Source organism: Nelumbo lutea, chromosome 6, assembly GCF_056320005.1.
Source record: "Nelumbo lutea isolate HS-2025 chromosome 6, American lotus-T2T, whole genome shotgun sequence".
In the NCBI taxonomy this organism is placed as follows: Eukaryota; Viridiplantae; Streptophyta; class Magnoliopsida; order Proteales; family Nelumbonaceae; genus Nelumbo; species Nelumbo lutea.
In genome coordinates, this window is record NC_142689.1 from 19,633,380 (window position 1) to 19,656,637 (window position 23,258).

The 23,258-nt window shown below is 36.8% G+C and overlaps 1 protein-coding gene across 2 annotated transcripts in view; it reads left to right on the forward strand.

Annotated features, from left to right (window-relative positions):
* Nucleotides 1-3,966: 3,966 nt before the first annotated feature.
* The window catches only part of LOC148847763 (Nucleotide/sugar transporter family protein), a 62,490-nt gene continuing 43,198 nt past the window's right edge, over nucleotides 3,967-23,258 (forward strand). For both annotated transcript variants that reach the window (XM_088948315.1, XM_088948316.1), the window contains exons 1-6: nucleotides 3,967-4,217; nucleotides 4,493-5,340; nucleotides 5,450-5,619; nucleotides 17,482-17,567; nucleotides 17,733-17,782; nucleotides 21,056-21,123. In XM_088948315.1, the coding sequence (XP_088804441.1) occupies nucleotides 5,081-5,340; nucleotides 5,450-5,619; nucleotides 17,482-17,567; nucleotides 17,733-17,782; nucleotides 21,056-21,123 (634 nt within the window). In that variant the 5' untranslated portion in view covers nucleotides 3,967-4,217; nucleotides 4,493-5,080. The remainder of the gene's footprint in view (nucleotides 4,218-4,492; nucleotides 5,341-5,449; nucleotides 5,620-17,481; nucleotides 17,568-17,732; nucleotides 17,783-21,055; nucleotides 21,124-23,258) is intronic.

Below are 23,258 nucleotides of genomic sequence, written 5' to 3' on the forward strand. Positions count from 1 at the left end.
GAAGCTATAGCTAGTAAAAATATAACATTCAAACTAATGTTATACAATATATATATATATATATATATATATATATATATATATATATATATATATATATTAAGTATATTTTTCTTATGTAAGCATATATTTTGAAATCTAATTTAACTGTGCCTGGATAGGGATAGATCCATTTATTACCTGGATCGAACTTTGATCACCCTCAATCGGGTCAAATTCTAATCTTATCCCTTGACTAACTTGTTTAAAGAGATTGGTTAAGAAGAGAACAATGTTTGAAGAACAGGCTGCTGCTTATTCATGGGATACGTTAGGTTGGGTCCATCTCAGTCTTTTTGATCAATCAAATGGAGAGGTTTTGCATTTAATGATGATGGGACCCCAAAATTCATCAATCAAACAATTTCATCCAACATGATTGCACTTTCCCATAATTAAACAATTGATCGACTAAGTTGGTTTTAGTGATAACGTAACAACAAAGCATTTTCAAACAACAACAGACCAACTTAATAACAAAGAGTACATCCACCAACTGAAATGGATGTAGTAGGGTCATAGACAGCTTTCCTCAACTGTCGCTCAGTTGACAACCTCCGTCTGGTGAAAGATAAAGCCAATTGATATCAGGCAAAACCTACGGTGCATCTGTACTTGCAGCAAAAAATGATTGGTCGAAGGTGATAGTAATTAATCTTATTAATGGTAGAATTATATAGTGAATCAATGATAAAGGAATTGGATTTTATGTAATGGTTTAGGTCTGAATTTAACGTAGTTAATATTAATAAATGCATCACAGTTGAACTCTTAATATCATTTCAGGTTTCTCTTCTGTTTGATTTCAAGGAATAAACAAGGTGGGGCTTTGCTTCTCTGTAACTTCATTTCAAAGCCTATTTTATACCTACTCATTCTTTGTATTGATGGTTTATTAGTTTGGTTATGCCTTCACATCATTCCAATGGTAAACATATTTCTTCCAAATTCGCATTATTGAGTTTTGAGCATGTCAATCTTGTTTATACAATGCCCATCTACTAGATCAAATGTTAGTGAGAGATCGATCTTCCATATTGTCAAAGGTCGTGATTTAATAAGGTGCCCCTCACATGAGGTGAAAAATTTTAAGACAATATTGAACGGTCGAACCATTTAAAAGTTGGTATACCTGAAACACGGGGCTTGGGTTAGGGTTCAGACCGGCCCATTGAGAATTTAATAAAACTTCAACCCAATCCAACCAAAATTGCATCCCTATTTAAAATGAGATTTAAGTTGGTATTAAAAGGAAAAGGCCATCGCCCAACTTTGGTGAAATAACTCGATCCCGGGTCTCTCTGCTACATAAGGAAGAAACTGATGCAAAATGTCCACAATCAATGAGGGAGAATGAAATAAAAAGTATAAATTTTACATCAAGAAAAAATGCAAATGATAATTATGTATGTGCAATCATGAAGTGTATAAAATTTGCATCAGATTTGTGCTCCAAACAAACAGAACCTTCCCAGTTTTGTGTTAGAAGTGTTCATTATAAGTAGGCGAAAAGGGACATAGATCTTGCCTGATCCTTTTATTTCTTGAAGCCCGAAGGCAAATTACATCTCATCAAGCATCAAACCCTAATACTGCTATAATAACATAACCAGATTACCATTTCGGATAATTCTCATCAAGCATAAAATCTTTTTATTTCTTGAACGACCTTCTACAGGTTTCCTACCTTTCCTTTTTTTTTTTTCCTACCTTTTCTTTCAAACCAAACATAAACTAAAAGTCTTCTTAACCCTCAAAACTAATTAAAATAGCTCTGCTAAATACAAGCTTCAAAAAAAAAAAAACATTTGTAAAAACATGCATAACATATCTACGGATATTTCTAAGTCTTTACTATTAATATTAATACATTTTTTTATTACTCAAAAAAAAATTGGGGCGCAACACTATATACTACTGTGCTTTTTGATGTTTATTAAAATGGATGCATTAGGAATGCTAATCACACAATCAAGTAGGCATAAACACAGAATCACAAAAGCAAATCGAGATCCAAAAGCATTGTATGAATTCTAAAATATGATTGAATCATGTAAAGTGAAGGATAAATTTATCCATTATAAGAAGAGGAATGCTTTTTGTGGGCAATCCGTATATGCAGCTCTTATATGCTTTGCCCTACATATATGGTGGAGCTTGTAAAAATATCCCAAGACAAAGTTGGACATGTCTATTGGGTACAACTTAGATCGAATCCAACTGTATCCAAATTTGATTCAATTATTAACATCTTACACTAGAATTCCATTGGGTATAAAATATTAAAATACATTAAAAATGCATTTGATATTTATAATAAGTAAAATAAATTAAAAATAACTTGTATTAAACTTGAACCTATCATTACTTACCAGAAATATGATATTCAAAATAAAGTTATACGATATATCGGGTTTTGGTTGATCCAGATCCATACTGAACCTAATTTGTTGATAGAAACTAATTAAAAGATATAATAATAGAAACTGTTTAAAAAATATGTGCTAAAAATTGGTTTTTAATTATAATATATATTAAATATAAATAGCTTCCCACTAAGCATGGAAGAGGGAAATGGATCCAATTGGATCGGATATTGGTATATCATAGATCCAAATTTCATTTATGTCAAATTCAATTTGGATCTTATCCATTGGATTTATGTTAAATTCAATAAGATTCAGATATTGAATAATGTAAATAAATTAAGATAAAAATGATCAAAATATTATATATTAATAATAAAATAAACTAAAAATGATTCACATTATATTTTATGAACAAAATTAATTGAAAATTATTTTTATGAAACTTGAACCCAAAAAAATTTAAGTAAAAACACAACATTGAAATCAGTTTTACCAATAGATACAATCATACAATCTAAGTTTGAAGCATGTTTTTATAAATTTAATATATATATATATATATATATATATTTTAAATCGAATCAAATTGGATTATACTAGATCCGGTATCCAGATAGGGGTGGATCCATATTTGATCCAATCATTGTTAATGGGATCGAATTCAAATTTGGACAATCAAATAACATTTGCAGCCCTAGATCATTTTGCTAAGGCTGTGTTTGGTTGGAGTGCAAGTCTTAATTAAGAGCAAAGTTTATACCTGAATCAATTTTACTTTTGTTTATATGTAATTAATACAAAATTTATCTTTTCTTTTTTGTTTCTTTTGCATTTAATGATGGTGTAAATTTTGTATCCCAAAAACTGATGCAAAATTTGCACTACCTTCCTCCTACCTAAACTATTTCTAGTATAAAGTAGGGATCACATCATCCTATCTTATTCCTAGACATATAACCCTCTTCCTATCTCCATTCCCTTTCATTTAAAGTAGAGGTTTATTTCTTACAAACAAATAATACAAAGTCAAATATGAATCAAAAGTAAACCAAAATTTACACTTAGGGGGTGATCTTTTTTTTTGGATTTTGAGAAGGGGGAAAGTTTTTTTTTTTTTAGATTTATGTGGGGATCAGTGAAAGCATATTTTCCTGGGTATATACCCATCTCCTAGGTGGGTAAATAATTTTCCCACCTAGGGAAAAGTTGCCAATATTTGAATGGGACAAAAATGTCCATTTTAATAATGATTTTTTATGGTTAAAATGGTCATTATCTTATTTATACGAGAAATAAAAGAAGATAAGTGTTTTCCAAAAAAAACGAGGCATTGGCTTTTAAGCTGTAAAAAATTGTTAACCTTCTGTTAGATGAATACCATACAATTATGCCTTTTTTTTTTCCTTAAACAAAGTGCTTCTTGTTTCAAAAAAAAAAAACTCTCTGGTTTCTAAAAGAAGACAAAAGGCAGAATAAAAAAATACGAATCGGACAAGGGCGTTTATGTCAATATGTCATTGGCTAAACAAAGTAAAAAAAAAAAAAAAAAAGAACAAATGTCCTTTTACTTCTTTAGAAAGTTACGGGGATACATACATCGTTAACGAGAAAACCCGGGCCAATATATCAGACCATCACTGCGACAAACCAACAACCAGCACCCGAGCCTCTCCCCCGAGGAATCTACAAAACCAGATCAGATCTTCTTACATCTTAGCCCCGGTCCAAATTTCGAGGTCAATCAATACTTTAAAAGATCTCACAAGCTTCAAGGACGATATCTCTACACAACATACTCTCGGATTTCAGGTCAGTCCGAGATTCTTTCGTGTTCTTTGAAGCTTAAGGAAGAGCATCCGTGCATGAATTTGCTTGTCATTTTTCGTTCCTAATGATAATTCTTTAGATATTTCCGTAATGCATTTCTGAGCTGTTCTCTGACATTGGACGCATTACATTTGGATCATTTGCTGTTATTACGACGTTGATCTTAATGGAGCTTGCAATTGGAGAGTTCTAGCTTCTTCTTTTGGATGTTTTGATTATAAAAAGCTAATGCCAGTATTTTTTTTTTTCTTCTTCAGGATCGATTTGGATGAGATAAAGAAAAGATTGGAAATTGGAGAGTTTTGGAGTTCTTTCCTTTTCCTTATTTCTATGAACTTGGATTTATTTGTGAAGGTTTGAATTGTTTTGGTTTCTGATTTGTTGAATTGTGCTGCAAAATCCTGTCTTTTTGAGATTTTGGTTATGGTGCAGCACGAATATTTCTTACATTTGATTAAGTGAACGAAACAATAAAGTTTGGCAGACATTTGGTTTTAATTCGATTGAATTGGTTAAGAACTTTCTCTATGATTTGAGAGGGACTGTTGTGGCTGCTGTGTAAAGATGGCTCTAACTTAGATGTCGGGAAGCAGATCGTAGAAAGAACTTTAGGAACAGAAAATAGTGAATACACTGGGGTTAATGGCATTCAAGGTGGAAGCCATGGACAGGTTCTCTTAAGGGAACCTCCTATGCGATTGTCCTTTCCTTTTGGATCATCATTCAGGCAATGCTGATGCAAGTTTACAAGAATCTACTTGTGAATTGCCTTCGCTTCAAGGAGATGAGGTTCAAAATGGATTTTTAGATGTTGATAGACAGAAAGTAGGTTTCGGCAGAGAAGTATGCATCTGAATGAGGGTAATGCTATGGGTACTGTGCCCGTTCATGTTAAGGTTGGAAATGAGACGAAATACATACCTTTTGATATTGAGAACAGGACCAATAACCTTTCACACCTTTCAGATATTAATGTTGATAGGTTTGCTTCAGAAGAAATACATGAAACAGTAACAAATACTCAGAACTCTACTTCTGCGGCTACTGTGCTTAAAGCATTGTTTTTCATATTTGTTTGGTATGCCTTCAGCACATGTTTGACACTGTAAGTTTTCACCTCTACTCATGGGATACTTGGTTTCCTATTTATTTTATTAGTGCAATTATGTTTCTTTCCTTTCTAGTAAATGATTCTTTGTTCTTTGCTTGAGTAGGTATAACAAAATACTCTTAGGAGATCAATTATGGAAGTTTCCAGCACCCTTGCTGATGAGCACTGTCCATTTTGCAATGCAAGCTGTTTTATCAAAGGCCATTACATGCTGTTATGCTCAAAGGTTTAAGCCTAGTATAAAAATACCATGGAGGGATTACTTTATAAGAGGTAGTCACATCATCTTTATCTCCTCCCTTTGTTAACTTTGTTCATGTTCATTTTTTTTGGTACAAAAGTTGAAATTTTGTTAACGTGACAAAGGGGTGAGAAGCCCCATATCTTTCAAAACAGGAGTGAAAATCGGTTGTAGACCAAGAGAGAACTTAATGTGACCTTTTCTAATACCTTAGTTTGATAGTTCATAACAAGGGTGAGATTGAGGAGATTTTCCATAAATTAGAGTAGGATGGGTAAAATGGAAGAGCGCATCCGGAGTTCTATGTGGTGGGCGAATACCACTTAGATCAAAAGGAAAATTCTATAAAATAGTTGTAAGGCCAACTATACTATATGGAGCAGAGTGTTGGGCAGTCAAGAAATGATATGCTCGAAAAAGTGAGTGTGGAAAAAATGTACATGCTAAGATGGATGAGTGGAAAAGCTAGAAAGCATAGGATTAGAAAGGAAGTCATTCAAAGGAACCTAGGAGTAACTCCAAGCCTCCAATAGGTGATAAAATGTGAGAAAGTAGACTTAGATGGTTTGGTTGTGCATAGAAGACCATCAACAGAACCCATATGAAGAAGTAGTTTATTGCAAGTTCAAGGGGCTAGAAGGGCTAGGAGTAGACCAAAACAGACATGGGTAGAAGTAGTAAAAATGTTCTAAGTGCCAATAATTTAACAATGGATGTAGCATTAAACGGAATGGAATTGAAAAATAGGATTTATGTAGTCGGCCCCATATAGTTGGGATAAGGCTTGGATAATGATGACACTTGAGAAGCTTGTTTGAGAAATTTCTCTACATTGTTCTAAAATGGATCCAATTCTGTTCTTATGGTTGCCAATTTGGTTTATATTCTCCTTTTAATCTTTTGCTTTGTAATGTCTTTTGATGTTATACACTTGACATCTAGCTTCAGAAATTGTTTTGTAATGTCTTTTAATCTTTTGCCACTATGGCTTTTTATCAGGATTGTTGGGAGATAATTAAAGCGGATCGTTGGGTCGTCTTCGAGGAGTTTTCTAGTGAACACTTTATTAGCTTGGGAATAAATTCAACTTTATTCCCAAAAGATTTTAGACCAATAAGCCTGGTACCAAGCATTTATATTATCTTGGAAAAAGTGCTGTCTTTAAGACTAAAGCAAGTCCTTCTTGGTTTGATAAGCCACTCCCAAGGGGTGTTCATTAACGGTAGATAGATCATAGATCAAGTTTTGATAGCCAATGAATGTGTGAAGGATTAAAAAAAAAAAGGGGAAAAAAGGTTTTGTGTGTAAATTGGCCTTGGAGAAAGCTTATGATATGGTTGATTGGTCCTTCCTCTTGGACACTATAAATTTTTGGGTTTGGAGAGAGATGATGTGGATGGATAAAAGGGTGCCTGAAGACATGTCATTACTTAGTCCTAACAACCTGAAGACATGTCAATGGAGTGGTTAGATACTTTTTCCCAACAACCAGAGGTTTGAGGCAAGGGGTTCCTCTTTCTCCTTTCTTATTTACCTTGGTGGCCGAAGTGTTCAATAAGCATATCACAAGAGCTGATAATTTGGAACTTTTTAAAGGTTGGAGGATTGGGAGAGAGAGCATAGTTGTTACGCATTTGCAGTTTGTTGATGATACAATTATCTTTTGTGAGAATGTTGATCCTTAGAAGGCAAGCAATTTGAAGTAGGTGATCAAATTGTTTGAATTTGTCTCTAAGTTAAAAATCAATTTTGAAAAGAGTTGTGTAGTGTGATTGAACTTGGGAGAGGAGGAGATGGCTGGGATTGCAGAAGCTTTAGGTTATCCAACAGTGGGATGGCCTTTGAAATGTCTAGGTATGCCTTTAGGAGCCAACCCACAGGAAGGAAGCTTTTGGAGCCCAATTCTTGAAAGATGTGCCAAGAAGTTGTCAGCTTGGAAAAGGAATTATGTGTCTCTAGTGCGCTGTATTACTCTGATTAAGTCTACTCTTATAAACCTTCCATTTTTCTTCCTCTCAGTTTTCAAGATGCCACAATGGGAGGTACTGAAACTAGAGAAGATCATGAGGGATTTTTTGTGGGAGCTTGGTGAAGGTATGAAAGATCACCTAGCGAGATGGGATCTAGTTGGTAGGAGTAAGGAGCAAGGGGGTTTGGGGTTAGGCAATATAGGGAAGAAGAATGAAGCTTTGCTGGGTAAATGGATGTGGAGATGGCCGTTAGAGAGAGAGAGAGAGAGGCTTTAGCATAAGGTTGTGGGGAGTATTCCTGGCTTTGTAGGAAATGGTTGGGATGCTGGAGTGTCTCGACAGGCTACTCTAAACTCTCTGTAGAAGGCTATTCATGGTATTCTTCCTCAATTTCTTAGCCTTATCAGGTATGACGTGTGTACTGGTGATAGGATCCTATTTTGGGAAGACACCTGGATCAGTAATTCCACCCTTAAGGACCTTTACCTTTCTTTTTATTCCACTTCCCTTTTTAAAAGTGAAGCCATTTAAAGTTTTGTTTCTTTCTCCCAATCCTCTGGCTTCAGTTGGAAATTGATCAAGTTTCCTTGTTACTCAAAACCCTAGACTCTGTTTGTTTGGACTTTTCTAAACCTGATGCTAGAGTATGGACTTTGAATTCTTTGGGCCTTTTTTCTTGTGCCTCTTTTTTCTCTCAGTTGTGCTTAGTCCCTAACCCTCAGCCTTTCTTTTGGAAGGAAGTCTGGTCTAAGCCCATTCCTCCTAAGGTTGGAGCCCCTTGTTGGGAAGCCTCTCTTGGGAAATTAAACACTTTGGATACCTTGCAAAATAAAAGGCCCAATCTTTGCATATCCCCAAGCTGGTGTATCCTTTGTAAAGCAAATGGAGAGAGCTGTTACCATCTTCTAATATCTTACCCTTTTGTTGTGAACCTTTGAGAAAAAAATTTTGATCTTTTTGGGTGTAGGTGGATAATGCCTATATAAATCAGGGGGATTTTCGACCCTACAACTTTCAGGTGGTCTAAAAAAAGAGGTAGAGCATTATGGAGATGTGCTAGGGCTGCTTTAGTTTGGACAGTTTGGGAGGAAAGAAATTACAGGATTTTTAGTGATAAACAAAGGGATATAGCTACTGTTTAGGAATGTCTCCTAATAAGGGCCATTAACTGGCCAAATCTACGATTTTATTCTCAACTTTCTCCTTTGATGATATGTGGAGAAACTGGGAATCTGTTGCAAACTCTTCTTCAGTTAAGGACAAACCTGTAGTAGATTGGAAACCTCCAAAAGAAGGCTTTATAAAGCTCAACTTTGACAGCAGCAGCCTTGCCAACCCTAGACCTTTTGGTATTGGAGGTGTATTCAGGAATGAAGAGGGATAGATTGTTGCCTTGTTCTGGGCTCTAGCTAAGCAAGGGGGTGAACAGGGATCACTTATTCTTGGCTCTATTTGTATTTTTTGATCAATGGCTCAATTGTAATTTTATTTTGTAAGGCAACAACTCATGCCTTCTGGGAGAACTCTGCTTTTGTAAGCACAAAGACTGGTTTCTATATTGCACAAAGACTATTTGATTTATTGTCTAAAAGGTTGGCCGTTGGTCATTTAGCCAAGTTTAGTGTTTTCTTTGGGAGTTCTTACTTTTCGAAGAAATGTAATAGAAGCTTTGCAACTTTTCTGGATCTAGCGAGGCAAAAAAAAATGTGAGTGTATTCTATTTTGCATTTTTTTTGTACTATGATCCCAAGTGTATTCCATTTTCGTCATTTTATAATTCAAATTCTGGTCAAGGGTAGTTGGGTGCACATTTGTTGGGTTTTGGTCTCTTGGGTCTTTTTATAACAAAAGTTATCTTTTGGGGGTTTGTTTGGAGTTAGCTTTGTTCTTAAGGAGTTGTTTGTGAAAGGAAAACATTCTAGGGGCTCATTTGTAAATATTTTAATTTGCTTCTCCAACAAGCCATTGAGTCTTATAAAAGAGAAGGGGGCTATTTCTGTAGGGGTGTTTTTGGTTTTCTCTCTTGTTTGAGCTGTAGCTCAGCCCAGCTAGGGTTTTCAAGTAGAACTCGGCTTCAGTCAGTGCAAGGCTTGTTTGAATAACCTTTATGGCCTTGCATTGGGAATATCTCCCCATGAAATAAAGTACATAGGTATGGAGATATTCCCAATGCAAGGCTGTAAAGGCTGCTCGAACGGTGTCCAAACGGGACGTGTCTGCACAGGAGGCCTTGATGCCATTGTTACTGTAGTGGAATATAGTTCGAGGAGGAGTCTTACTTCAGGTTCAGGTCTGAAATCCCTAAAAATCCAACTATTTTTGTTGTTTTCAACTTGGTATTTCTTGTGCTTATTGATGTACACATGAAGTGCTGCATGTAATTTGTTTTTCTGCCCACATCAGGATCTCAAGGTGACTATTTGGTGTTCGAGAAAATGTCTCGATGGTGAAAATTTTCTACAATGGTTCTCCACTATTATGATTGGTTTTGATATGATCTTGTATGTGCTTTGTTTTATATTTGGACTATTTTGGTGAATGATGGATATATTATCATCGGTCAATATCTAGTTTGTTTACCTCATACTGTTTTGCATGGAAGATGTTTGACAAAATGTTTCAGCAATGATCCTTTATTATGCTCATCAGTCTAAGTTATTGCTGAAGAAATCCGTGGAGTTTTGATCTCCTTAAGCGACATGGGATTTTGATTCACCTTATCTAGTGGGCTTTTCGATTGACCAACTCTGATCCCTCGATTTGGATTATGGAGTTCATAGTTGGCTTTCCATTGATCAACTCTGAATCTTTGCTTTGGTTTATGGAGTTCACAATTGTTGGTCTTCCACTAGCCAACTCTGTTTTGGTAATTCTATTGGCATTTCCAATTATCTAGTTTCTTTGGCATTGTTGGTTCTTCAGTTTGGTGATTGTGATTGGCCTTTTGATGGCTAATTTCAATTTTTTGGCATGATGTGTTGGCTTTCTATTGGCCAGCTTCAGTTCAATGATTACTAGATCATGACTTGTCTCTACTTTGGCCTTCTGATATGAGTTCAGTCAGCTTTCTAACAACCAACTTTGGTTTCTAAGAGGCCTCTTCCACATCTCAAGTTTCATAGTTGCTGCTTCAACACTACACTTATTTTCAAGGGGGTTGTTTCAACATCCTTGCAAACTCAAGCTGGTTTCCCCACCTTGAGTTTGAGGGAGGGCATAGAGAAATATATTGTATTTGGTTGTATTTAGGTTTTCTTTCAGGGAGGGTGTTGGAGGTTACAAGGGTATATTTGTAATATTGATGAATTTTAGAGACTTGTATGTACTTATGAGAGGAAGAGGGGCCTAAGTGAAATTTTGATACAATTGGGTATTTTGCTTATTGAAGGCATTGGTTGTGTGGGATTAGGGTTGAGTGAGAGTGGATATTTTGTTGTGAGTCTGTAAAGAGATCAGCCATGTATCTCTTGTTCTCATAGCGGATATTTTTCCTCTCTTCCTATAGATGTAGGCTATCGAGCTGAACCACGTTAAATTTTGGTGTTTTTCCTATTTCTTATTGATTTACTTTATTCTCTTTCCTGCTGGTTGACATCTGCTTGGGCAGCAATGCACACCAAAAATTCCAAGGATTAGGCTTCAAGGGACAAAAACAATCAGCCCTTTCAAATCTCCATGCAGTTGGATGATCTTAGGACTGCATAGAGATTGCTTCAAGAAACCTTAACTTGGCTCTGATACCAAGTAGAAAACTGTAACAACAAAAAAGGAAGAAGAAAAAATAGAAACCTGGATAAAAAGGGTGTTTTCACTGTAGCTACAGTAGTCCGAACCAGTAAGGAGAAGAAGAAAGAGAAGAGAAGAAGAAGAAGACGAAAGAACTGTCGAACTTGATAGCTAAACCCTATCGGTCGACCTCTTAATAGTGATTAGGCTTCTAATTAAATGTACAAGGACTAAACTGCCCCTACTTAAGTATGGGACAGAGAACCTCTAATAAGACTGCCACATAAGCTCATAACTTAACCAAGGTGAGATGACTAATCTACCCTTATTCGGCTAACTCTAACACTCCCCCTCAAGCTGGAGAATATATATCATATAATCCCAGCTTGTTACATATATAGTTCACTCTCCCTGAGCTTAAGGCTTTTGTAAACAAATATGCCCACTGATCACCTGAGCTTACATGTTCTGTGCTTATCTCTCTAGTAAGAACCTTCTCCCTCACAAAGTGGCAATCAATCTCTATGTGCTTTGTTCTCTCATGGAAAACAGGGTTGGATGAGATATGGAGCGCAGCTTGATTGTCACAGTACAACTTCATAGGTTTATCCATGTGGAACCCGATTTCTTGTAGGAGATTCCTCAACCACACTAATTCACATGTAGTGTGTGCCATGGCTCTGTACTCGGCTTCAGCACTGCTTCTAGCCACAACCGTCTGCTTTTTACTCTTCCACGTCACAAGATTTCCTCCAAGAAATGTGCAGTAACCTGTAGTAGATCTTCTATCAGACACAGAGCCCGCCCAATCTGCATCCGTGTACCCAACTACTTCAAGTTTTCCTCCTGGTTTATACAATAGCCCACGACCTGGAGCTCCCTTTAAATATCTTACAATTCTAAGAACTGCATCCCAGTGAGATATACGAGGGTTCTGCATAAATTGGCTCACCACACTGATTGCAAAGGAGATGTCTGGTCTCATGATAGTCAAATAGTTCAGCTTCCCCACTAGTCGTCTATACCTTCCAGGATCATCAAATATTTCCCCTATATCACCGCTCAACTTAACATTTGGTTCCATAGGAGTCTCAGCCGGTTTTGCACCTAACAGTCCCGTTTCGTCCAATAGATCGAGAACATATTTTCTTTGGCACAGGTTTACACCTTGTCTTGATCTAGCAACTTCTATACCCAAGAAATACTTCAATGTCCCAAGGTCTTTTGTTTGAAAATGATTTTGCAGAAAGACCTTGAGTTTGTCGATCCCCAATTTGTCACTGCCAGTTATGACAATATCATCCACATAGACCACTAATAAAATCTTTCCAGCTTCTGAGTCATAGTTGAACACTGAGTGATCAACCTGGCATTGTTTCATTCCAAAATTCTTCACCACTTCACTAAACTTCCCGAACCAAGCACGAGGCGATTGTTTCAACCCATAAATTGCCTTTTTCAATCTGCACACCTTACCAGCCTCCCCCTGAGCAACAAACCCAGGTGGTTGCTCCATATATACCTCCTCTATAAGGTCACCATGAAGGAAGGCATTTTTTATGTCATGTTGAAATAAGGGCCAATCATACATAACTGCCAGGGAAATTAACACACGGACAGAGCTAATCTTAGCCACTGGAGAGAAGGTCTCCATATAGTCCACTCCATACAACTGTGAATACCCTTTAGCAACAAGTCTGGCTTTCAGATGCTCCACACTACCATCTGGCAAGTATTTAACAGTATACACCCATTTACAACCCACAACATGCTTACCAGGGGGAAGAGTAGTGAGCTCCCACGTGTGAGTATGTTGAAGAGCAGAGAGTTGCTCCTCCATTGCCTGCCTCCACCCAGGTGAACTAAGAGCCTCTTAGACATTGTTAGGTATGGAAATAGGTGACAATAGTGAAACAAACTGGCGATGTGAGGCGGAAAGGCGAGATAATGAAACAAAATTGGAAATGGGATGGAGAGTAGAACTACGTTTACCTTTCCGTAAGGCAATGGGTAGGTCAAGTCCTGAAGGTTCAGCAACAGGAGCAACGACAGGATCCACGGACAAGGTAGAAGCTGGAGGAGGGGCCGGTGTCGTTCGACGTGTATACACTTGCCGAATTGGTGGTCGTTCAGTAGGGATCTGTACTGGATGAGATGACGAGTCAACTCTAACAGGAACACCCGGAATGGGATCACTGACCGGAAGAGGAAGAGGAAGTAAAGGTGGAGACGAAGATGCTTCAGTTCCTGAGAAGAAGGGAACAGACTCAAAAAAGGTGACATCAGGACAAACATAGCACTTCCGAGTAATGGGATTGTAACACTTGTACCCTTTTTGAGTCCGAGAGTAGCCAAGAAAGACACACTTAATGGAGCGTGCATCCAATCTGTCTATTCCAGGACTCAGATTGTGAACAAAGCACACACAACCAAAGATACGAGGTGTTAATGGAAAGGGAGACAATGTGGCAAACAAGATAGAGAAGGGAGACTGACCATGAAGAATAAAGGAGGGCATCCGATTAATGAGGAAACACGCAGTAAGTACAGCATCACTCTAAAACCGTTTAGGAACACTCATATGATGAAGAATAGACCGAGCTGTTTCAAGGAGATGACGGTTCTTCCGTTCAGCCACCCCATTTTGTTGAGGAGTGGATGCACAAGAAGTTTGATGAATGATGCCATGCTGTTCTAAATACTGTTGAAAGGAAGTTAGAAAATATTCACGACCATTATCTGAACGAAGAACTTTGATTGGAACACCAAATTGTGTACGTATTTCAGCATGGAATTTTTGAAAAATGGAAAATAATTCACTCATTTCTTTCATTAAATAAATCCATGTCATTCTTGAACAATCATCAATAAAAGTGACAAAATACTTGTAACCATTATAAGACTCTATTTTGTTCGGGCCCCAAACATCTGAATGAACCAAAGCAAAAGGACTCAACATACGACTTTCAACTCTAGGACTGAAGGAAACACGACAATGTTTCCCAAATTGACACGACTCACACTGTAACACTGACAAATGACTCAAAGACGGAACTAATATCTTGAGTGCCTTGAGAGAAGGATGTCCCAGTCGACAATGCCACTGTGAAGGAGTGAGTGAAGTCTAAAGTGCAACTGACGATCCACCACCGTCAAGGTAATACAATCCACCCGCTTCATGCCCCCCCCCCAATCTTCTTCCCCGTCCTGAGATCCTGAAAAACACAAGAGGAAGGGAAAAAAGTAACAGAGCAATTAAGAGTCTTGGTTAATTTACTAACAGACATAAGATTGAATGGAAACTAAGGAACATATAGAACAGATGATAAAGAAAGAGAAGCCATGTCAACATTGCCAACACCACAGATGGGAGAGGAGGAACCATTGGCAAGGGTAACAGTTTGAGATGTGGAAGTTTCAGAGAGAGAAGAGAACACACCTGGAGTCCCGGTCATGTGATCAGAGGCTCCAGAGTCAATAATCCAAGGAGAGGTTTTAGATGACAGGCAAGCTATACCTGAGTGGGCAAGAGTAGCAGTAGTGTGTTGTGAAGTGGACTGAAGGAACCGCTCATACTCATCACGCGGTACACTCACCATCTCCCTTCCGGAAACAGATGTAGATGTGGAAGGAGTTAGGTCTGCCTGTTGATTATCACTGACATCAACCCCACCAGCAATAGCATGATTGGCCCATTTAGAGGGATGGCGGCCATGAAGATCATAACAGAAATTTACGGAATGTCCTTCCCTGCCACAGTGGGTACACTTCCTTGTAGAGCTACCTTTTTCTTTGCCACGGCCTCCCCCTGAGTCACGACCACCACCACGACCTCCTCGGGAGGCATGTCCTCCCCCTTTCGTACCACGTCCACCTCCTTTGGCTATTACAAAAGCTGATCTATCAGACTATGTGGGATTCTCTATCTGTCCCAAAGAAATCCTACGGAGCCGAGCAAACACTTCCTCAAGTGTAGGAATGGTAGAATCCCCCAATATTTGGGCTCTAACTGGTTCATACTCTAATTTCAACCCCACTAAGAACCTTGTGACATCTAGTTGTTCCCTCTGTTGTTGCTGAACTTTAACATCTGGAGTGAGAGGATGATAGACATTGAGTTCATTTCTGAGGTTCTTCATACTGGCATAGTACTCTTCTAGGGTTTTATTTCCTTGTTGCAGACCAAAGTACTCCTGATAGAGCTGATATACCCTTGTAATATTATTTTGCCCAGAATACAGCTTGTTGGCATGTTCCCATATGTCCTTAGCTGTATCTAAGAACATGAAGTTGGCACTTATTTTGGGTTCCATACTGTTCCATAGCCATGTCATGATTTGAGCATCCTCCTGTTCCCAATCATCAAACCCTGGAGAGTCTGCCGGTGGTTTCTCTTCTTTCACATGCTTCACTTTTCTCTTTGCCTTGAGAAAAACTTCCACCGACTTGGCCCATGGAACATAGTTCTCACCATTCAGTTTAATTGAGGTCATCTGTACACCTAGATAGTCAGAGGAAACCACCACACTAGGTTTCTGATCACTACAACCATCTCCCATTGCTGCCATGATACTCTTTCAATGCTGCCTCTAATCTGAATTCCCAATCACCAACTAAGTGCTACTGTCAAGAGTTTGATGTTTCAGAACCTACAACAGTCCCTAAACACAATGATAGATACACACGCCTTTGTTCTTATCCACACCACTACTGATTTTACAAAAAAAAAAAACACAGACTACACCGACATTAACTCAGCACTTACTAACCACATGCAATCTCATTTACAACTACTCAACAAAAACTCAACTAGCTGTCACACCACTACTGCTGTCAAGAGTTTGTGCATTACAAGTACCACCACAACTACTTAGCAAAAACTCAACTAGCTGTCACACCACTACTGCTGTCAAGAGTTCGTGCATTACAAGCACCACCACACAGCCATAGCTGTCACACACAATACAGACCTGCTTTAACGCTTTTAAGAGGGCACCACAAGACAAAAAAAAAAAAAAAAACTCAACTGGTACCATTGCATTACACCTTGCACCATTCGGCCACCTACAGTACAGCCCTTACACCATTTGGTCACTGTAAACACAACCTGTTCTTGGAATTTTTTCCAAGAACCAGGGCAACAACCAACTTAGTTTTCTAGGTTCTAATCAGTCCTCTCAAGTTCTTGAAGATTTTCAACCCAGAAATACCAACAGCACACAGAGGAGAGATAACCAACCTTTGTTTGAGAGCTTCAGCCAACCATTCACTGCTGAAGTTGTTTTCTTAGGAAAGAAGGTTCTGAGCACCAGAAAAAAACTGTGATGTTTCAGGCCTGGGACGAATCACTTTTCTCCATTGACAGCCCAGAGAAGAAAAGGAGAGAACTGAAGCACGAACTGAAGTTGTCACGAACTAAAACAGGTCATGAACTGAAGTTGTCACGCTCTGATACCATGTTTTCACTGTAGCTACTGTAGTCCGAACCAGTAAGGAGAAGAAGAAAGAGAAGAGAAGAAGAAGAAGATGAAAGAACTGTCGAACTTGATAGCCAAACCCTATCAGTCGATCTCTTAATAGTGATTAGGCTTCTAATTAAATGTACAAGGACTAAACTGCCCCTACTTAAGTATGGGACAGAGAACCTCTAATAAGACTGCCACATAAGCTCATAACTTAACCAAGGTGAGATGACTAATCTACCCTTATTCGGCTAACTCTAACAAAGGGGTTCTAGAGTGGGGAGAGCAGCAGAGAGAAGAAGAGAGATGATGGAGAAAGAAAGGGGAGCCGAAAGTTCGTAGCTGCCCCATTGTCTTATTATTTATACTAATGGAAAAGAGTCGTACAATGTCCAATATGCCCCCAATAGGGCAGCCACTTTAAAAACTAAATAAAAACAATATGGGCCAAGTTCCAAAAACAAAAAGAGTATAAACAGGGTATGAATAAATCCAAAATTAACAAACTGTCAACACTATGATATGTTGTTTCCCATGTTTGAAATAGAATGTTTCTTTTTATTATATCTATTTTATGTATCATCTTTTCTGATCTCAATTTTGATGCTCCTTAAGTTCAGTGTTGACCATTGGTTTTCCATGATTTTTAACCATTTGGTCAGGAAACATCTGACTACCTTTTCTTTTATTAACTTCTCTAACAACTAATGCTACAGATGGACTTTGCCTTTCACAGTTGTACCAACGGCCCTTGGAACTGCATTGGATATAAACCTCAGCAATGTCTCCCTTGTTTTCATCTCTGTCACATTTGCTACTATGGTTGGTTTTTTTATTCCTCACTCTATATTATGATATGATTTGTTGTCAGTTTGTCATATTCAATTACTAATGCAAAATGCCAATGGGACTCCATTTTGCTCAGTATTTTATTGTTGTTATTATCCTTTAGAAGCTACCAATTGTCATTACTGTTCTCTTTTGCAGTGTAAATCTGCATCTCCAATATTTCTCCTTTTATTTGCTTTTGCATTCAGGTAAGCTTCTTGTTAGTTTACATTTTTGTCCATTAAGCTTGCTTTACATTTCCTGGCTTTATAGTTAGTTTTTCTCTTTTTGTTAAACATATCCAAATCATTACTAATATAGTGAGCAAAAAATCATTTACTGCTGGTTGTAGTGGAGACCTGGTATTGAATCCTACCTAGTAAAAAATCGTTATCATCATCTAAGCCTTTTGAATAAATTCTGAGCTAAATCTGGTATGATAGATCTTTGCCTGTGTAATTTTGTCTCTGCCTTCTCTGGCTCTTGGTGTACATCTTCTCATGCATCTCTGATCTCTCTTATGAATAAATTCTCAGTTACTTTTGCTAAAAAAATTGTCTAAGCCTTTTCCAACTATATGGGTTTGGCTGCATGAGTCCTGTTTTGACATTCTTTTCTGTTCAGTGCCATATCCATTGTCAAATTATGAGCACTTAAATCATTTCTTATTACTTCCATCCAAGTCCTATATGGTTTTCCCCTAACTCTTCTAGCCCCTTCAACTTGCAATAGAAAAAATAAAAAGAAAAAAAAAACTGATGCAATGTACCAGTATTATTGTGTTTCCTTCAATAAGTTCTTGTATATGAAAAACCTTGGCAAAACTTGCCTTCAAATGTAAAAGCATAATGTGGCATTTAGATATGACAATATGTTATACCCATGTGACACCATATAGCTCATGTGTCAGCATTTATTTCTTGCAACAATAGCACTATACATGCACCACCTATCATATTGTATGTTCGACATGGCACAGACATGGCAATGAACCTCTGCATCCATACAAATGCACACGTGCCACATGGCATCTCCATATCTGCCGTGTGGCAAAATGTCACGTGGATCATATTTGCCACCTATCGTTTTGCCATATAGCATATTTTATTAAATATTTAATTATTCATTTATTATAGAATGCACTTTAATATTTTCTTAGTTATTTAAGTATTTCATTGTTTTATATGAACTGTACCACGAAGCAAAAAACAAACATTATTAAAGTCTTGATAGTAAGTACACCTTGTGAAACGTGAAAGTATACCTTGTGAAATGTAAATGAATGAAAAATAAGTAGACTACATGACGTCTTTACCGTGACTGGTTGAAAAATATTGATTTAACATGCATCAAATATTCGTAAATACACCATAGTTGGACTCTATATAATTTTTTTTAATTGTGGGTGCCTTGTATTGGAAGATGTTCCTTCTATTCAAGTAGAGCAGAATAACATAGCTAGACAATTGTACCCGAACTCTTGATGAAATCCATTTATAGTAAGGTCTTGCTTGGTAACATTGAGCTTTGAGTTCTGAGTATAGTTCTTTTGCTGAGCCCTGAATGTAGAGAATTTATGTTGAGACCCATATTCTGCGTTATAGAAATTGATATTTGATGGTTTATTCCTTAGGATGGATTTTTGGTAATCTTTATTATATTAATTAATAGTCAAATGGTGATTAAACAATTAAGATTGCTTAAATAATCAAAAATAATATTTCTATAATAAAACTACTGACTAATTAATAAATGGACAAATGGAATAAGAATGATTAAACAATTAATAAAATTGATTAAACTATTAAAAGTGATTAAATAATTAATGAAATGAGTAATTGCTAAAAGTTAAATATTTTATATAAAATTATTTAAAAATTAATAAAAGGGTTAATAATTACAAAGTGATTAAAATATTACTTTATTTGAATAATTAAGTAAATAATGTGCTTAGTTTAACAGTAAAATAATTTAAACTCATTTGAATAATTAACCAATTTAAATAATTAATTTGTTTGAATAATTAAAAATGATTAAATACTTTTGTGGAAAAATGCCAAATGTTAGGACCATATCCAGTCCATCCCTCCCGAGACCCTAGATAGCTGGGACCAACATTGGGTAATGGCCTAATTTAGAGATCTAAGAAGTTTATATCAAATACTTAAGTAAATTAAATACTTCCAAAATTTAATAAGTTATATTATTTAATTTAAAATTTTAAGTTAGATGCTATGTTATATAATATATTTATTATGTGTATATATTTTTTAATATTTTAGTTAATAATTATTTTTAGTTAAATAATTTTATTTAGTATTTTTAACATTTATTATAATACATGAAAGAACATTAAAACCAAATGGGGGCATGGGGAATTCCATATTTGTTTCTGGGGTGAAAAATTATAGAAAAAAAATCCTCTTAGTCTACAAAGAGGATAGCTAAAGGTTTTACCATAAGCTCTTAGTGCTGAGCCAAAGTAACTTGCTCGGCACTAAGAGGGCCAGTTAAGTGTTACCGACAACCCCTAAAGGATCTTTTAAATTGTAATGGTACAAATGGCTTCATTAGGATTGGAATTCTTTACTCATCTTAATTCTTATTTTGATGCCTCAGTTATAAGATGTACATATGTGATATTCTTTTAAAGGCAGCAGAAATATATTAATAATTACAAAATGGTGTCTACATAAAGGGCTTTACAGTTATACACAAACAATACAAAAATAGGCCCCTCCCTGAAACCCATATAGTTATAGAGATATAAATGGGGTGCTTTGCACATTGTAGATGTATACAATTCCTTTATATAGAGATATAAAACCTTTAATTATTACTGATCAAAAAAATGAAAAGAAAATAAAGCTGTGCTATACAAAGTAGCCCTTTCCACTCTTGTACTCAGTGAGAGGTTTATTCCTTGTGTTTAATTGGAAGGGCCATTTTAGCGGAATTTATTGTCTGAAAGTTGCAAAAGCCTTGTTTGGAATTGCTTTGTGGAAGCACTTTTCTGGCTTCCTAGTTCCTAGTGAGAGGCTCTTTGTGTTTAATGGTGCTTGGTATTTGAGTTACAGAAATGCTTCTGCATAATTAAGCTTTGTTTTCTTCATAAGTGGAAGCCACAAATTCGGTGCTTCTGGATTTTGGCTTCTGTAGAAGCAGTTTTTTTGGATAACAAAAATATTAAACATGCATTAAGATTCTTCATATTTACCTAAATGTTGTCATAATCATTTAAGAAATATTTAAATGACTAACATACCTATCAAATCTTTAAGCTTTTCCATTCAATGGGCCTTTCCATGAAGTGCTTTTTCATAAAGGATTTCATATCCCAAAGCATTCCCAAATGCAACCTAATGATTTTGTCTCCACCAATTGAAGATATTAATAAATATCATAATCATCCTTAAGATCTTTATTTAATTTTATTTAGCTGAGTGCTTTATATTTTATAACATTGCAATTTTATTTGGAAGGTTGGAGACTCCAAGCATTAAACTTCTTGGTATCATACTAATCATCTCTATTGGAATTTTACTAACAGGTACCTCTCTCTCTCTCTCTCTCTGAATTTGTTGATAGAATTTAGAGGCATACTAACCTGATTAGACCAAACAAGCTTATTTTCATGTTACAAGTGGGTCTTTTGTGTCTCCTGAGCTGGTACAACCAAAGAGGTTCATGTATTGTTTAACCTGAAACCTTCTTCACGTGATATCATGGTCAGGTATCACCTCTAACATGTCCTCCATCATATGGCAAAGAGGGACTCCCTTGGTCTATGAAATCAAATCTGACCTGCAGGAAGATTGTGGAGCAGGAAAAATAGAACAAGATAGAAAAGAATGGAAGAATGGGCAGCAGTAGTTCTATTCTTCCCAGCCCTACTATTGAGATTTATATCTTAAGTACAATTACAATGGAAAGGAAAAATCTTCCCCTCATTAAGTGGCAGTAAGAAACGAAGAAAAAAAAATGATGTACAGCTCAGGCCTACTCACTTTTTTTTTTATCAGTAAAATAACTTAATTTATTAAACTGAAAACAGATTACGAGTGTTTTAGCTACTCTGTAGTCCAGAGTACATCAGATTACAAATTTGCCCCAAATTACAAGGATCATCAGCTTTCTGTTTTGCTACTATAGGCTACAGCTTTGCCTAAAATAAAGTAGACCTATCAGCTCCCTGTTTTGCTAGAATATCTTCTAATCCATTTGCTGTCCTTTTTACCCAGCCAAATTTAGAGTTAAAACTTCTTGCAATAAGATCAATCTCCCTGGATGCAAATCTATTTTTCCAGGGTGCCAAGTTTTATTTGCCTAGCCGAAGAGATGACCAAGAGTGAGTCCCCTTCTACTTCCAATTCTCTAACTTCTAATTGTACTGCTAGTTTCAAGCCTTGTATATGTGCCATAATTTCTGCTTGAACTGGGTCTCTGTAACAAATTGGTCTTGAGAACGAAGCCACAACTTCCCCTTGATGATTTCTAAAGACCCCCTATACCTGCCCTCCTTGGATTTCAGCTTCAGTTTACTTGGCTTTGGAGGTTTCTATTCCATCTTGATATTTCTTTATGTGTATATTCTTTCTTGGAGAGAGAAAAAAGCGAGAAAAGAGAGAGGAGAGGAGAGAAGAGAGAGGATAAGAGGAGGAGAGAAGAGAGAGGATAAGAGAAGAGGAGAGAAGGAAAATAGTTTGGGAGTAAAAAAAGTGTTGTTGGCAGCGCTCAACTTCTTATTTATAATGATATAACATAATAATAAATGGGAGATTACATTTATACCCTGGCAGCACACCCTAATAATAAACTAATTAAAAGAAGGAAAGAACAAGCTGACAACACACTAACAGCAAAGATAAAAAAATAACACTAACAACACTCCCCCTCAAGTTGAGTTGAATATGCCTATCATGCCCAACTTGACTGTGGTCACAGCCAGTAGAAAGTCTACAGAGGCTCCCGGAACCTGTCCGGATTCAGCAACATGCTTGTTTTTAATGTATGAGGAGTTCATCTTCTTAAACACCTCAAAAATGATTTCAAACAACTTCGAAAAACACCAAATGAAGACAGAACAAAACTGTGTTGTGAGCCAACCTCTATGCAGCCGTACCAGTAATCTGTGTCACACCCGGAAGCTGGGAGAAGCGGAGAAAAATCAGCCGCTCCTTGTAGACTTCACAGAACACCAATTCACTTGATTCGATCTTCAAGAAGAAGAATGAGAAAGCCTTCAGTCACTGAGCGCCCAGGTCAAACTCCCTGTGGGGTGCGCAATCAGATTTCTCCAGAAAATTAGGGTTTTTGGCAACACATTTGAATCTGTCAAGGGGGCAACAAATTCAGTCCTCTTCTCTCCAGAAGCCACTAACAACTGGGCTGAAAAAGGTGTCTTCAACTATTCATATGATTCAGTTCTCCATACACACTGTGTATGGGAAAAAAATGAAAAAAAGGGGAAAAATGAGCCTGCTCTGATACCAAGAAGAAAAACAGCCTTTTGAGAAGAAAGGACTGTTTAGAAAGATGCAAAAAATCAAAAGAAAGTAAAGCAGAAATCAGAGTTCAAGAGGGGAGAAGATGAAGAAGGTGGCGGCAACTTGGGTTCAGAGAGAGAGATTTTCGAACATAATCTCTTCTCTTACCCCCTTAATTCTATTTTATTAAGTTAAACTT